The sequence below is a fragment of the Pezoporus flaviventris genome, unplaced genomic scaffold (genome assembly GCF_033815535.1).
Source record: "Pezoporus flaviventris isolate CSIRO_AGI_PZ_B2104156 unplaced genomic scaffold, CSIRO_AGI_Pfla_v1 ptg000031l, whole genome shotgun sequence".
In the NCBI taxonomy this organism is placed as follows: Eukaryota; Metazoa; Chordata; class Aves; order Psittaciformes; family Psittacidae; genus Pezoporus; species Pezoporus flaviventris.
Genome location: NW_026892579.1, coordinates 57559412 through 57577358, shown reverse-complemented (window position 1 = coordinate 57577358; position 17947 = coordinate 57559412). Strand labels below are relative to the sequence as shown.

Here is a 17947-nt window from a genome sequence, read left to right as displayed (position 1 = left end):
TGGGCAGGAAAAACAAAATCTGAAGCAGCCTTGGAATAAAATCTCCTATCTCAGAAACACTCTTCAATACCTTAGCATGATTTTGAAGGTTTGTTACTGTGTTAAACCATTATAAAACGACACGCATCGGGCTGACACATCAGGCCTTTCAGGAGTTCTGCTGCTTGTGATAATCACTGTTCCTGGCTGGGGAGGGCTCCTTCTTGATGGCCCGTTCTAAGAAAGGGCTATCAGAGAGCTGCTACCTCCCAGTGCAGGATGACAGAGCCAGGGCACTGCATTACTCTGCTGGAGAACTTCCTCATCTGCTTCTTAAAAGTTTCCTTTTGCTTACCCCAACAAGTTCTTAAAATTGCCCTTCTCCTTAGTGCTAAGAAGGGCAGGCAGGAAGGCACATACAAAGCACCCCACTCACATGAAGAGGACAGTAAGCATGATTATGCTTTAACTATCTAATCAAGGGCTGGGTTTATTACTGGAATTCTATGTTCTGCACTATCTGCACGGTCTACACAAGCAAGTAAACATCCCTAATTCAGTAATGTGGATCCCACCACAGCAAGAGCCACTAAAGCTTTTTGCTTTAATGCCTGAGCCGGTCTGGTTGTTTGAAACAAAGATGCCAGTTCACAGGGCGAGTAACTACTTTTAGAGTGTCAAAACCAGAAATTCAGCAGTTCATCAGTAGTCATTCTTCCATTTAATCTCTAATGCCCTCCCTGTTTTGCTCATGGATTATCCAGCTTTACTTTAAACACTGTAGATGTAGCATCAGACTCATACACAGCCATAACACATTCAGTGTGAGAACAGTTTGTGTAAGATTGCAAACTTTACGGGAAACAGGACTGTATGTGGATCTCATCTTGATCAGTATGTCTAGTATATAATCAGGTTTCCAAAAATATTACTGTAGTTCCCTCTTTGTAAGGAAAAGAACCTGAAAATGTTTGAGATGAGGTGATGAGATGATGCTTGCCATGAATAAGAATGTTTATATTGCTGATGAATTAATGTTTGCATGAATGTTTGTGTAACACTTTGTTTTTATCCTTCAGACTGAGCTTTACATAAATTTTAGATGTATTTACCATCCATTAATGATGGCACCATAAATCCAGATTGATTTCCATTGGAGAAAAGAAAAAGAATTGTAAAGAAGCAGGGAAGAACATCACAAATCAATCGTCTCTGACAGATGACTACAACTGGACTTGTTTTTAAGTAAATGGACTTGGGTTTAAGCCATGGTTTAGCAAGAGATCAATACAAGCTGGCAACAGTAGCTAACAGCCAAATTCAAGCTTGGATGTATTTTGAGAGCTGCAAGATAGGCTTTGCATCTTAAACCCTGGAGGAAGGCGAAGAAATATGGAAGACCCAAGATTATGGCCAAGGAATCTTTCACATCCTCAAATCTACAGAGGAAAAAAATGCATTTGAGACCTGCCACCTCAGAAAATGAAGTCTGGGGAGCAAAGCAATCCCGTCCCTCCTCCCATCCAAATCAAGGAAAAAGCAAGTGGCTTTTGAAGCTCTTTGAAGTTCCCTGCAGAGGGCTGATCACTAATCACCAGGAAAAACAACAGGCAGAGCTAAAAACAAAGGGACCGGCTCCTGTCTGCAGCTCCAGACATTGTTCCTGGAGCCTCCAGGAACCTGAAGGAATTACTTCCTTTTCACTTATTTCTGGTTTTCTTTTTTAAGGGATGCCCATGGGTGCATGGGAGCATCAACCAAGCACTGGCCTGACAAAGAGATTTCTTCTGCTTTTCAGTTTTTACACCATGTGCTTTTGAAACTAGAGCTCTAATTGGAGTGCTCTTTTCACATCCATTAAAAAACAGAAAACCAAAATACAATCCAAACCTGAGACTACAAACATATGCTATTACAGCTGGCAACCTTAGTTAATCCAAGACTTGGATATTCTCAGTAGAGGAAGGAAGTGCCAGTGTAATGCCCTGTGCTGATGTGTAAGTACCTTGCTCCAATGCATTTTACTCTCATTTGAAGGTTTCATTAGCAACAGTTAGTTTTTTAAGCTACAAAAGCTTGTTTTTCTTAAGACCTGAAGTACCTGTCAATAGTTTGTTTCTTGGAAAAAGCAGGACACTTATTACTTGCACATCTTGGAAAATCTAACGGGTTAAAGATTGGCAGAGCAAAGCAATCAATATCCTAATCATTATAGCACTCAATGTGCTAAGTTTCAAGAGTTTGGTAGCAAACCCACCCATGAAATATTATCTGGGAATTTCAGTGTATGGGTTAAGAGGTGCATGGTGAGAGAGAAGAGAAACCCCTGCTTTCATTTATTGAGAGCCCCTGGGCTGCAGCCTATTGCTTGGGCCCTTGCTGATCCCAGCCAAGGGATCTTTTTCTGCACAAAAGAAATTAGCTTAGCATCACCAGAAAGCTTCATCTTGCTTACTGATGCTTGTCAAGATGTTTGTTCTAAAAACGTTAGGAAACGGAGGTCTATGGAATCTGCTAATGAAAGGTTTATTATGTTTAATTGAGGTTGATGTTGCATCTGGGTTGGGTTTATTCATCCATGCGGTTAAACACAGATGAGTGATTGTATCATTAGCAAATTTTGTAAAACAATCAATATTCTGTAATGTGAAAAGCAAAGTTATTTTTGGCCATAAATGTTAACAAAGGCACAAGACATCTCCACAGCCTTTTCAATTTTGCCTCCTGGGTGCATTTGTTTTAGCAGCTTCCCCTGACATCTATGCGCTGAATCTTCTTATAACTGGGCTCCACAAAGCCATTCACAGAGTAACTAAACACAGATTTCAAGTTACAAAACAAAGTTGTTCACATTTGGTGGTAAAACAATCCCTGTTCCTGTTGGAATGAGCTTCAAAACACCTCAGTGAACTCATGTTGCAGATAAAGCTCTAAATATAGCTTGCCTGTAAGAGAGTTTTGACCAAAACAAATGATCCAGTTTAATAAGCATCGCTCCCTCCTTATCCCCTGAACGTTCTGCCTGCCAAAGGAGTTAGAAACAAAAATAGCAGTTTATCTTCCTCAAAACTACCAATCCTACAGGCTCCTAATGGAGTCCCAGCTCAGAGGAGTGCAGCAGCCTGAACTATATGGTGTTGGAATTGAAAGCCAGAAAACTGTAAATTAGCTCTTCAAGTATCTGAAAGGGTAGGACATATTATAGTCAACGATTCCACAAGTTCAGCCTCAACTCTCGGATTATTGGTTGCTGACACTCTCTTCAAAGCACAGGATTACACATATTCCCTCGGAAGCTTGTCACTGAGCATCCCAAAGAAGCTCCAAAACAAACCCCAAACTGAAAATATTTTAAGGAACAGATGACTGTGAAAAATACAGAATGAACACAGGAAAAGACTGTGGCTCTTCATTAAAGCATCCACACTTGAACAATTTGCTTTTCTTCCAAGTGTTGTTAAACATTCACTTCAAGTTCCATGTTCAAAAATTCCCTCTTCCACTACCAAGGTATTTCCTAGTAATAAAACCTGATGGTTTATTCATGCCCAACATGTCACAGAAACTTTTGTTATAGGTGTTTTTCTATAGAGCTGATTTCATTGTCAGACTTCGGCATCTTAGCCCCAAATCCCAGAAATCAACATAGAAATCAACCCCAATTTGCAGATGACCAATCTACTATGTCCATCTGCTGCACTATTTAAAGATACCACATTTGTTGACAGAACTTCACCTTCCAAAGGTGAAGCTCCCTGACCTGCTTTATTTTGGCCCAAATACTACTGCTTGTATTACTTGACATACTAATAAGAAAGAATCTTTTTGAGTAGCCATAGTCAAAGAACAACCCTTATTAAATCCCAATATGCACCCTTGCAAAGCTATTTGCTTGGAATTTCCGTACTTTGCATGTTTCTTGCTTTGAAATATATGCGTGATTTATGCTACACAATGCATTTCTACCTAATACATTGTCAGAAGTAGAAATTATTAACAGCAGATCCATCAGTCTTCAGTTTAACAGGAATTTACAATGGTTTATTTATCATTTACAGTAAGGGACAAGCCATAAAGCTTCTCCAGAAAGGCCCCAAAAATGAAGAGAATAACCAGTGTCTGAAGATAGAAAATTAAAGAGGAAGAAGAGATGGATTTAATGAAAGCAATGTCAAATGGAGTGTAAGTGGTTATTTGCATATGGTTTCAGTACTCTTGGGAAGAGTGGGAAGACAGCTGGATAAATAGTGAACACCATCAGTTTCTCCCTCCTTAAAGACAGTACCCACAGCTAATTTTAAGAATTAAGTTTTAGAATTAAGTATCATTTGAAGGGGTAAGAATTACTTTTTTATCAAAGCTTACTAATAAACAGGAATTATCAGAGTATTTCCCGAAATTTGCAATGAATTCCAAATTTTCTGAATAACAGTAATCATGAAATATTTTTGCGTTTTGTAAGACTTATCACTAAAGTAATAAAGATAATTCTTAGCAATAGGTACTTTCATTTAGAAGTAATAAAACCCAAGTTTGTAAATGCCTAAGTTACAATTTTGTTTGATTTCATAAAATACAGCTTTTGCTGGACCCTAACCATGCACTATTCAGCTACAACTGCTCTGTTCACAAGAGTTTTTTTATATGTACTTTAATAAAGTATTATTCATACACTTAGACTGCAGTAGTGGTTTGTGTTGCATCTTCTTGAGCTCACAAGGAGCCATGCTCCAACAGTTAACAAGTTTCAAGAGCAAAACATGCATGTTCAACATGTGTGATGGTGTATGCAATGAAGCAAACCAGTCCACAGCCACTGCTTCCTTGACTTCCGTCCTGAACATTTTTGACTTCTTTGAGACAAGATTAATTCTCTTCTCAAAGTGTTCACTGAGAGTAAATACAAATGAAACCCATTTTAAAACCAGCATATTATTAAAAAGAATAACACAAGTGGCAAAGAAGACTTGTTAGAGTTTGATTATGGGACAGCCAGCAAGCTACAGGAAACAAACCCCATATTTGAAAGGTCCCAAAATGTATTAAAAAGCCTCCTAAAAAATTAAGCTTCTCATCTCAGGGATGGGTGATGGACATCTCGCGTATCTCCTCAAACCAGGCATATACTGATGCTGAGGGGCAGCACTGTGCTTGCTGCTCGAAACCTGAAATGAATTGGAGTGGCCCTTGCACAGCACAGCCAGTGTTTGAGTAAAACATATCTTGAGCTACAAATAATTTGTAATCTTTAATGCTCACCACTAACTCCGCATGAATGGAACTCCTGTGATGGGAACTTTCCAGAACACTTGTTGGATTCATTTCTGGAGTAGCCAGATAATGAAATTTCAGATATTCTGCTTTTTCCTTCTCAACAGCAGTCTGAAACCCTAACTGCATGCAAAGCCTGGATCTGGCAGGACAAACTGTAGTTCACCTCAGCTTTTTTGCTGTTCATAAACAACAACAAAAGCCCAAGACACCGATGGAAACAGCTTTTGGATGTGCAACCTGAAAACCTTTGAATGTTGTTAACTAGCAGCACAAGAAAATGTACATGGGGGACTTAAGCCCAGCAGAACAAGAGGAAAAAGCATCTCTGAATGGCACAGATTGCAATCTTGTCACAGACCTTTTCTGAATAGAGGAGCAAGATTTGCTGCTGAGGTGTGTCTGAGGTAATTCAGAGGATGGCAATATGCCATTTCTGCCCAATAAACCCGTCTCTTAAACCAAAGGATCGTGTCGATGCGTGAGTAGCTTCATGAGGCAAAAGCAAACACATAATAGCCAATAAAAGCCTCACCACACAATTAATGTGCGTTGTTCAAAAATCTATGTCCAAACTAATTACGTTTATCTGAACGGCAGGAGACGTAAGCCTTCCTCCCTCGTGGTGGAAGCCAGGAACGTGCCCAGGGCCCTGACACTGTTATGAGGGGCTGGACTGGGTCACACTCTGAGCACAGCTCCAAGTCACGAAATGCCCCTACAGCTTTTCAGGTGACCTGGCTATACGATGGTTGAGGAACCATATGGCATCCTGACACTTCGACAAAGCTCTGGTGCAACTGCATGGCGGACAACACCTTTGAAAAAACAAGCCCTCTCCCTGGGAAAATATGCCCTGCCCTGAAACCTCTTTCAGTGACCCATTTGTAAACTGTAACAGGCATCAGTATCTTGATAGTTAAGTTGGCAAAAAGCGGATGGAAACACCAGATACCATCTGGAAACAGCCCCCATCAGATACCATCGCAGTCCATCAGGCAAAGCCTCAAAACCCCAAGTGTCTGCAACTGCTGCCCAGCTGGCCTGACTGCGTTGCTAGTAAGGGTTTTGGCCTGCTGCACTTTACCAGACAAAAAGGTCTTTCTTGGGAGATGTGACTTTATAATGAGGCACTATAACAAGAACTGCAATTCAGTGCCCAGAAGACAATAGAAGACCCGATTCTTCCCACGTGAACAAGCCAAAGACTGATCTGAATAAATAAAGTGTAAGGCAAAATAAGTTTTAGCCATCAGGTCCGTGTTTTTCATGTAGCAAAGCTGAAAGGTACTAAATTTAAAGACTGAAAATAAAGGAGATGCTGTTCCAGTTCTTCTTCATGAGATGCTTTCCCCCTGCTACTCTTTATTTACCAGGCATTGAGCAAGCTAACAGGAGAGAAGCCGGATTTTGTAGGAAAACATCCTTCCCTTCTAGAAGGAAAAGGAGAGACTCCTCTGACCCCCAACTGCACAGCCGCCACGATGCCAGGGAAAAGGGTTTCACCTCCCTCCCTGGCTTTACACACACCCCTGCAGAAAATCACTTTGCAGAGACAAGTTATAAATGTCTTACGCCTGGCGCTGAACTAACCTTATGCAAATACCATGATAAATCACACCATGTGCGCAAGGGACAGAAGGCAGAGTATCAAATGACAGAAATAGCCCTGTCTCCTTCATTGTTTATTGTTTTTCCCTAATTTTCAGTTAAAATGCACTTTAGAGATAAGCACAAAAGACTTCCACACCACCGCCACCACCCAGGTCAGATACAATGAACTTGTCCTGAAAGAATTTAACCTTACTTTTTAGTCGTGCTGCAGAAACACTGCGAAAACAAGGTTTTCCTCATGCTGGGAAGAACAGAAACAAACCCAAGGCTTTAAAAACTGGCTGCCTTGACCTGCAGCTCCTCCTGTCCCAAAGCCAAAGCTAATGCCCATCCTTGCTGGGCTGAACTGTTCAGCTACTGGCCATCACTTTAACACCTTTTTCTGGGTTGGGGTTTCTTTTTGGGCCATGCAAATGCATGCAGAGTATGACAACATAGATGTGTGGACTTCCGGAAGGCAATGTTAAATTCAAGGGTACAGCTTCTCCCTCAACACCTGGGTAGAGGGTTGAACAGCAAAGCTGTGCAGTGTGAGAAGAGGTAAATACAGGTATTCCTGGAGCAGAAACCCTAAACCATTGACTCCTGCACATAACTACTGACTCCTGCACATAAGCCACCCCTGTTTAAGTCATTCTTGAAGAGGTTCCTGGTCACTGCTGATCCTAAACCTAGAAAAGATAAGAAACTCCTCAGCCTGACCAGCAGCTTCCCATTCACTGCAGATCCTGTGCCAGCAATCCTTCCACCATGGCTCATTTAACACAAAAAAGCCAGAATTTGAAGAGTCTTTTTAAGCTGGTGTAATTTGCACTACAGGAGACAGTCAAGGACAGGCTGGATGTGGTTCTGGTCAACCTGATCTAGTTGAAGGATGTCCCTGCTCACTGCAGGGGGCTGGATTAGATGAGCTTTGAAGGTCCCTTCCAATCCAAACCATCCTGTGATTCTGTGATTTGACTAGACTGCTTCTGCCACAGAAAGCCCCACAATGAAATCCAACAACAGTTTTTCACTTAATAGTGAATTAGCTGATATGTTATTTTAAAAATATATATTTTGTATGTATAAATCTAAGATGGAAAAGTACACACCACTTTTTGTCTGATTTACTATTAATACAAAATATATTTGTTTACAGTGATAATAATAATAAAAAAGAAAATACCCCCCAAAACCTGGACTAAATTGTCCATCTTGTTGACCTATGCGTTTACTTGTATATGTAATTTTTTAAGGAGGCTTCTGAATGCTGATTATCAGCAAAGTTGCTCTCTGTCATGAAATTCCCTGAGCCAAGCAGTGCACCGGATAAACAGGCAAAACAGAAGTCGCCAATCTGGAAGTTCAAGACACAGAGACGTCAGTAGGTGTTACTATGGATCTACCTAATGAGAAAACTCCCTAGATAGCACTGGCCACTTCCTGCTCAGACAGAAAGGAATTAATTTTACCATTTCATGTTTGAAAGTTGCATAAATGGTTGGTTTTTAGGGTACTGATATGTTTCAATGAAAAAAGAAACCAAACTGGGTTTAATACAGTCTTCCCAGCCATGCTGTCAAATCAAGTCCCTCCTGCTCTAAACACCATGCAGTAAGCAATATGCTACACCAGTTTCCTACAGTTTTATAATATAGAATATTTAAGTAATTTTATTAACCCTATGATAAATCTTTCTTACTACAACCGGTACTCACTGTGAAAATATTGATGCAATACTAAACTATTCTGTAATTTTAAAATGGAAATACATACTTGCTAAAGACTGAGGCAGAACAGTCTCAGGCATCTGACAGAAAGAAAGGAAAACAGAATTAAGGAGGTTTAATTGTTTTTGCAGAAGTGTTCATATCTTTGATTGCGAGTTTAGAAAACTACTCAGAGCCACACAGAAATACTTCTGTTGGTGACAGCTGATCGATTTATGGATGAAGATTTTGTTTCTTTTAGAGCATTAGGCGAACAATTCCCTCTATTTTTTTTATAAACAGAAAATTATTTTTCCATTATTCCTATTACAACTTCTATAAATCCATAACCTTTGTTACACTACTGCACTCATCTTGAATTTCCATCTCATTTTAAAAACTGAGGTGTCAAAGACAAAGTAATACCACTTCACACAGGACAAAACACGGCAGCCCTCCAACACTGGAGGGTAACAATCAGCAAACTCTCAGCTTTTACTTAAGGATGATGTTACAGGCATAGCTATTAACAATGTTGTTGAGATAACATGAGACAAAGAAACACCTCACAAAAAAATGTCTTTCATAGTACACACTTCCTTTTGACCCTCTTCTTGCCACCAGCAACAAAGAGATTAAATAGTGTGGCCTACCAAAAAGATGCAGGAAAATGCTGCCACTCAAAGCATGAGTGTGTGATCTTGGAGAGAGACAAGATCATAGAAATCATAGATTGACAGAATGGTTTGGGCTGGAATGGACCTTAAAGATCATCCAGTTCCAACCCCTGCCATGCGCAAGGACACCTTCCACTAGACCAGGTTGCTCAAGCCCTGTCCAGCCTGGCCTTGAACACTGCCAGGGATGGGGCAGCCACAGCTTCTCTGGGCAGCCTGTGCCAGGGCCTCACCACCCTCACAGGAAAGATCAAAAAGGACTAGCATAGGAAAAAATGACAAACAGTCAAGGATGGACTGTCAACATACATATGAGCATCACAAAGCCACTTTTCTTTACTGCATCAGTTGAACTTGGAAGCGTTGAGATGGCTTTTTGAGATGCTGGTTGGACAACCAACAGTCTTCTACAAATATTTGCACAATAAACCACACTGAAGAGCATTCACATCATCAGGTCCAGGTAGCTGTGGTGCTTAAGGTGGTCTTTGTCAGGCTAAATTTGCCCTTTGAATCAACCCTGAGACACTCCCTGGAGAAGCCTCTCCCTCCACTACAAGGAACCTACAGAGATGAGACTCAAGACTCAACGCATGCAGTTCAGAAGCAATTCTGGTTGCCAAAAATTAGATAGGGAATTAATCTTACCAGCTGTCACCTTGTACTTCTTGGAGGTTGCTGCTTGAATTTATTGTTTAGCTGTCGATTTCATCACTGTTTTTGTTAAGATGGCCCATCAGGTCATGTTAATTTTGTATCCCCCCTAGAAAAAGAACTTTTCCAAGGTTATCTCTGGTATCCTGGATACAAGCTCCATGAGCCTGTTCCCACTATCATCAAACCTTAAGAAACAGCCAAAAGGGCTGTTAAGTGTATCAGGATCCAAAATACAGAACAAGAAACCACATTACTTGCAGATGAACACTGCTGTGGGTCCAGCCAAGCTGAAGAACGAAGTATTGCCATGTCTCAGGAGAGCAGCATCCATCAGAAATTTCACTGACGTTCTGCCACTGCACTTTGAGAACAAATCCTCACCTTCAGCTGCTGGCAGGAGGGGGAATAAACTCAACCCCAGGTAATTCCATTCATTTAACTATAATTCACATTTTCGCACACTGCCCCAAGCACCTGGGTAGCAGGAAAACATGCAGGCAGCGTAATGAGGCGACACTAGGAAGGAAGACAAGCATTGCACATAAAGGCTGGTACTGAAGTCCTCATGAAAGTAAAAAGAAACCCACTGCAATATTATCAAAGTTCCTGCTGTAACAACATCTCTTTGAGCAAGCGATATTGGCAGATTTCAGTTACGTCCTTAGTGAAATACAAGCTGTTAGTAAAACAGACCCGCAATTCATCACCTAGAGCCTCTTCTTGCTCTCTCTGTACTCTTACAAAAACCAAGGACAGCCTTAGAGACGGAGCTTTAGGAGAAGGAACAAAAAACCCCAGGGCTCCGGCCCATAAAGCTTGACCCCAGGTAGGTGTTGCAGGCATCAGCCCTGGGAAAAGCCTGTGAACCTGCTAGCACAAGAGAGAGAGAAACAGCAAGATCAAACACCTCCTTGCATTAATTCTTAGCAGATTTTCTCTGCTGGAAAAGTGTTTTAGCTGATGGTCCACTCTACCTTTCACATGTTTCTACATTCAGTCAGCTCCATGTACTTCTTGCAGCTGATTTTTATATATATAAACCCACATATGTATATAAAACTCTTAATTTCATAATCTAACTATTGACTTATCTTTACTCTTCTAAGCTCCTTATAAACCCCCAGCGAAACAGGATCCTTTCTGTAAAATTCAACAGAATTATCTTCCTCAAGCCCATGGCAACAAGCCTGTGGCTTTATTTTTGAAGGAGAAAAAAACCCAACTATTTTAAATCTCAGATCCTGAGATGAGAATAAAATAACACTCCCAAAAATAAGTGAAAGGCCTCCTTTACTTCAGATACTGAAAGTTAGCCTTTGTCAAACCCACATGACAAGTTATTTAGATAGAACTGGACTCTCTGTTTCAATGTTTATAGTCTTAAGAGTTCTCACAGGAGGAAGCTATCCCACTCAACATATTCCTCTCCATCCCCCATCAGCTTAGTTTTTAGTGCTTCTGGCCACTTGGTCCTTATGTGACTCACAGAATATGATAAAAAAAGAAGGAATTATTGTATGCTTATAATTTAAGTTCTCATTAAGTTGTTTGTTGACTTTACCAAACTTAACAGCCCCTCAAAATAATTCTTTAGCTTGTTTTGAGCGGTGAAAACAAAGTATGCTTCAGGTTAGGCAAAAGCAGTAATTACAGCATCGCTGGTTCAGACACAGGATGCATTCTTCCAAATCACGGCCATCACAGCTGGCTTGTGGGCACCATCACTTACAGCAGGTTTCTGGCAGAGCCTCCTCAAGTTACACAAGGCAGTCAAACAGAGGTCCTCTCCCCTGTCCAGGAAATTCCCTTGCACCATTGCTAGTGATCACTGGAGTCTTCTGTGAGCCAATTCTGTTCATCAACCTGGCCAAAAATCAATCTACTAAAGCAGGCAAATCACTGTGTGAAAGAAGAAAAGAGCAGAGCAGGGGAGAGGGGACTAAAACCTCTCTTTCAGCTGCGGCAGTTTGTTAGACCTGCTCAAGCATGATGCATACCTTCAATTCTAACCCACGTGACAAATTTTTCCAAGATAGTATCAGCTAAATCATGGTACTAATTACACTCCTACCCTGTAAGGAGAGCACTTCTGACTTCAACATGATTCTGGAATCACAGGAGCCTTTGCCACCCAGGAAGGGAAGACTATATACCTCCTGGTACCATCAGCAATGTCTAACCACGATTCTGAACTGGTTCTGCTCCATGCCTGCAGCCACAGCCTTGAGTTCCGTATGCAGTGTGTTTTCGCATGTTTTAGAACATTCTGTTTCAGGCTTCAGGACAAGACTGTTAAGAAATGCTTCCTGAATAAATTAAAGGCCAGGGACGTCAGGACAATTTTGTGTCATTTTGTATTTCGACTTTCAAAGTGGAAGTACAAAAGTGTTCCTTACCAGCATTCGTTTGAAACACATTCCTTGAAGTAGGGATCCATTTGTATTACAGGGAGCAGCACTTTTACACAGGCAGATTCCATGGTCAGAAGCTGTTCTCCTGAAGCTAATGCAGTACAAAGGAATAAGGCACTGATATGCACTAAGCAAATAGTTAAGAATTAATTTCTTCTAAGGTACATCATCACTGACACTGCAGTGGGAATTAGATATGACTGTTGTTTAACCATCTTGGCATCAAAGAAATAAAAAAAAACCTTATAAAAATTATTTGACAAGTACATGCAGGCAGTGTGACAGTGTTTAAGATCACCATGGTACCTGACTGCAACGCTGTCGCAATGACAGTGACAGCAAGCCAGAAATCTGGAGGTGTTTCAAATGAGGTAAGCTCCGAGGCTCCCTTTTAGATTCTGATTTCCTTGGATGGAAAAAGAAAGGGAAGGTAAGTGCACAAAGAAGAGATACTCTTGGTATTACTGCAAGAGAAGAGACCTTGCAACTTGGGGGACAGGAAGAGATAGTTATTTCCTTTAACACTCTTTAAAACCTAGTAATGCTGATTGTGTTTGAGCCCCTGGGCCTGAAACAACTCTAAGGTGGTGCAACTTATAAGCATTTCAGTATTTTGAAAACAGTATGTACTCCCTCCCCTCCTCTTGAAACATTCCCTTAATCCAGGAATTATTAGAAATTAAATAGTAGAGGAGAAGCAAAACCTTTGAATTATTACAGTACACAACAGCATCTTTGTAAGGTTAGAATTGGGACTCATCATTCACAAGCATGACATATGGGACTAACTCATTTCTCTTCCACATCCAGAAAGAAGTGAAGAATTTGTTTCCCTTGCACTCCTGTGAGGCGAAGACAAACAAAATGAACTATGGACAGGGAAAGGCTGCTATGGGAAATATTTACTGCAAAGAGTTGTTTTGATAATTAACTAAGAAAAAATAAGCTCTGCATTACCCCCCCATCTCTATCCCTAACATGAAAACAGCTGTCTGTATCTGGGACACGTAAGATAACCCACGTGTAATCAAGGACATAGATAGCATCGGTACTAACATGAGTAAAGCAGACCTCTGCATTTATTTCTAGTGACTACTATTATTACCATTGAAATAACCAGATTTTAGCCTTGCAAGAGCATCAGAAGAAATGCTCCCTGAGTATCTCCAGGGCTGCCTCCACCCTGGAGATTTCCCTCTGCATCAGTAATCGATACTCTGCTCCTGGCACACCTACATACAGCACCTTGGGAAGGGTGCAGCCCTGTGAGTTTGAAATCAAGTTTCCAAAAACGACAAAAGTCCATGGGCATATACGATTGTGAGGGGGTGAGTTACAAGAGTACCTGACACATGGCAATGACTCAAATCAGAGTGAGAATTTCAGAGGTGAGAAGGAAGAGGAGACAAAGCAAAGAGCAGGAAAAGCCAGAATAGCTTGTTATGCCCATGCATATGGGCATATGGGTGCTTATGCAAGTGGAAGGCTGCATACGGAACCAATATATTCAGAATTTATCAGGGGCACGGAGATATGCCATTAGCTTTGTAAAGCCTGACTTTTTTCTGCCCATGTTCACCGCACAGCACTTCCTGTGCATGAAGGCGACTTCTCTGGTGATTCAGCACACTCATAATTGTAAGGTGTGGGGTTTTTTGTGTTTAGGTTCTTATGCTATCACTTTAAGACCCTAAAATACCCTGGGAAGAACATGAAAAAGTCCTCCTGCTTATCCAGAAATACACATTGTGTATGCAGAGCACTTTGCTTTGATCCAAAAAAGCCGTATCTTTTCCTCAACATATGACTCATGACTTTCCACCTGGTTTGTCTCTAATTATTACCAGCCAAGTCTAGAGTCTAAACACAAGACAAAGATGTGCTTGTATGGACGAGAGAGAAACCATGGACAAAACGTGTCTTCAAGTGAGAAATTTGAATGTGTTTTTTTCAGTGCAAAAAGTCATGTTCCGTCCATTTTGGTGACCCAACCCTTGCCTTCATCAAAAATATCATTGAGTGTCAACAGGATGCTGAGCTTTGCAGTAACAATGCTTGTAGTGTGAAGTATGTTTACTAGTGGGCAAAGGAAAATGAAAAAATATCTATTTCCATATGCAACATACAGAGCTAGTCTTCTCTAAATAAATGGATCCATTTGTTCGCATATGTCAATCTTCAGTTCTCTGAACTGATTTTCAAGGAAGTCCAACTTAAAAGTAAAGGTCTAAAGAGGAAGACTTTTAGGCAGGCTACAAACAGATGACAGATGAAGCATGGGGGATGATGACCCTTTGGTTTGCTGGTATTTAATGAGAAATCTGAAGACTTCATCTAACACATGCACAATTGATTCTCTCAGTGAATCTATTAAACCCCTTGATGGTATCCTGTTGGAAGCTGAGATTGCCACATGATCCACTACTCTAAAGGGGAACAAACATCACAAAGAAGAACCAGTGTCCTGATGCACCCCAGAGCCACATGTTGGGCTGCATTAGCACGCAGGATCATTTGTACAGTCTGGCACACAATTTTAATTGACAGCAGTTTACATACCTTTATGGCAACGGCAGCTCACTTAAAATGCAAATATGCTTACTCTTGAGCTGCACTCTGCCCAAGTCCCACACTATTGCTAATCAGGTCTCCTGGGTAATAAGCCTACATCATGTTCACGTGTAACTCAACTAGCAAAGGTGATTCTCAGTATAATCATCATCACAAACAAATTTACACAGCTCAGCTACATAAACTTACCACATAAAGCTCATTATTTAGAATACATTAGAACATGCAGGTGCCAAGTAATTCCAATATGTTCCATCCTTGTTTTTAAAGCTCTGCTTTGATACTGCAGCTTAGTAAATCCACGGAAGGACAATTACAGACAAGGAGTTTCATGCACAGTTGTAAGTGAAGACTTCATACACTGCTTTAAAAAAAAAACAAAACCCAAGCCACACACAACCCCAAGAACACAACTTAATCTATTCACAGCTTCTCAGAAAAATAAGCTTTGCCACAGAGCAATTAGAATACGCTGTTTCTGTAACACAGTGCTGGTCTCAGTACAATAACATAGAGGGATCATGGAGACACCGTGCAAACCTGAACCTTGCCCAGAACTGCCTCTGTACTTTCATGTGCTCATGGGCAGCTTTGCCCTGGGACAGTTCATGGCCCTCTGCTGTGCTGCACAGCTCTGACAAAGACAAAAAGCCCCAGATATCTCTGCTGAAATGAAAGAAAAATCCAAGTTTGAGAGCGAGGAGCAAGCCAAGGGGATGAAAAGAGAGGGGAAGAGGCAGAGCAGCACTTTGAGGATGCAGAAGCAGAAGGGAAAAGAGAAGAAGGAGAAGAAATGAAAGCAGAACTGGCAGAGAAAGGCAAAGGAGAAACAGGAAGATTCACACAGAGCTGCCACTGCTGAGAGAGGACCTGCATTTAAGGACCTGGTGAAGTCCAAGCCCTCTCCAGACTCTTACTTGGGCATCTTTGCTAAAGCCTCCTGCTCCCAACTGACCCTTCTCTAGCAGTCCCCTATTTAGCAGCTAACCCTAGTGAAAGTCTCCTTTCTATCAGCAAATCCACCATAACTGGCGCACAGGCAATCTTAAAGCCATGGGTAATCATTTAGAAAAGCAGCAGAGTATTTCAAAAGCAAATCCTCCATGCCAGCTTGCCACACTTCGAACAACCTTCTCCAGATGTTCCAAAGAAAATGACCTTTCTGCCCTGACAAAGATGACAGACGCTTCCTTGCACAAACACAGCCCAGTGCTAATTGCTCTATAATGTGCTTCCTGCCCAGCTTTCCAGCCTCGAAAAATACCAGCTTTAGCCAAGAAAACACAGTCAGCACCTCCCCAGGGTGTACTTCAGTCGCAGCTCAGCAGGATCTGGTATTACACCTATCCTGCTGCACCAGTGTGAGATTTTTCTGCATGACTGCCTACTCCTGCCTGAGATTCACCTTATTGACCAGAGTGCATGCAATATAACTGTATAATTACGTTTCACTATGTATAAAATGCTACTGCTGCACGCTTCAAAATTTAGAAAAAGGAAGATGTTAAGAAAAGGATGAGGCAGGATAATGAATACACTCGCATGCAGCACATGTCTCTGGGTAAACCACTTCAGATAAAACACAGCATTTGACTTAGGTTCTAACAACTGGGAAAGAAAACAGAAGCACTAAAAGCCATTTTCCAGATTTTGGATGGGGAGGTATTAATATTCTGCACCAATATACCTCCATCTCAGATTTTCTTTAGCTAGAAGAATCCCACTAATATTTTCTCCAGTGGCTTATGAATATCGTGAGTGTTCTGCCTTTATTTGCATGCAGCTATTAAGTAAACTTATTTGCCCACAGGTAAATGTTCTTGTGTGCATACAGGAGGTCCAAGTCAGGACCTTCTGCATGCACGATCTGAAAAAACACTTTTCAGCCCCATTCTTGAAAACTGTATTAAAGAACACGAGCACTACAATGCAAAATTATCATAATACAGAAAATGTCAGAATTACAGTTGCCAGGCAACTTAAAATAACCTCCTGCCCTTTTGCATAAGCGCTGTAATGCAAGCTGCCATGTCAAGATCCAATACTATTTATCTTCCAGCAGAACTCTGTGGCAGGCAATGCCCAGGCAATGAATGAACTGCGTAGGGGCTGTGTAGGGAAGCAGGCTGAGGTCTGAAGGCTGCCCATTGCTGAAGCTGGAAGGTGCAGAGCAAAGCAGACAGGGAACTGCAGGAAGAGAAAGAAGGATCTTACAGATAAACCAGCTGAATGATACCGAGAGAACAAGGCTATGCCTGTACAGGAAAGCACATGAAATGGTGGGCAAGTCACACCAACAGCATTTTTCCAGGGGTTCACTCCTTGTGTGTTCCCAGTTTTCTCCAGGTTCTGTTTGAAACACCTGGGGTCTGCTTTGCAGAAGGGCTGATGTTCACCAGAGTGGTGAGTATGCTATCAGAAATGTACACCAGCTGTACCACCACAGCTCAGCACTGTGGGAACTCAGGGTTAGGGTTTTTCAAACTGGGCAGCAGAATTAGTAGAAATCCTTGTGTCTGTGCTCTCTGCCCTTCGATTGTATCCTTGGAATGGATATGGGAACTATAATATCATCATAACTGATGATAACTATTTATTTATGAGATTCTTATGGCAGTAATAGGGCTTGCACAGGAGCCTCCAAAATAATAAATACTATTAAAATAAACTGTGAATAAATTTGTAATTTTGTATTCCAGGCAGGCTGCAAACTAATGTTAAATAAATACAGAATGAACGAAGAAGACAAATTACTTCGCAGCACCCTTTCAACAAGCCCCTTATTATTCTGGGCAGCAAATGAAACAGAGAGAGTGTGGGAGAGAAAACAAACACACAACCAGAGCCAAGCAAAGGGCATAGAAGAAAGGAGGGGGGAGAGGAGCTGCGCTCAAGTAGGGAATGATGCCAAATGGGGAAGACAGTGAGATGACAACGGGAGAGCCCTGGTGACAACTCCCTGCCTGAAGGAGAAAGCCCTGTCCTCTGAAGGGAGGGAGGGCTGCTGGACACTGCTGTCACTTCTTAGGATGGGAAATCATGAGCCAGGCCAACCCAGAGCACAGCCAGCATATAA

The 17947-nt window shown here is 41.4% G+C and overlaps 1 protein-coding gene across 4 annotated transcripts in view; it reads right to left on the bottom strand.

Annotated features, from left to right (window-relative positions):
- The window catches only part of COMMD1 (copper metabolism domain containing 1), an 85255-nt gene that overhangs the window by 29177 nt on the left and 38131 nt on the right, over window positions 1-17947 (bottom strand). Inside the window, exon 3 of one of the 4 annotated variants that reach the window (XM_061461379.1) lies at window positions 16888-17058. The exons of the other annotated variants lie outside the window; for them this stretch is intronic. Coding sequence (XP_061317363.1) covers window positions 16903-17058 — 156 coding nt within the window. The 3' untranslated portion in view covers window positions 16888-16902. Of the gene's footprint in view, window positions 1-16887; window positions 17059-17947 lie in introns of those variants that run through there. 4 annotated transcript variants of the gene reach the window in all.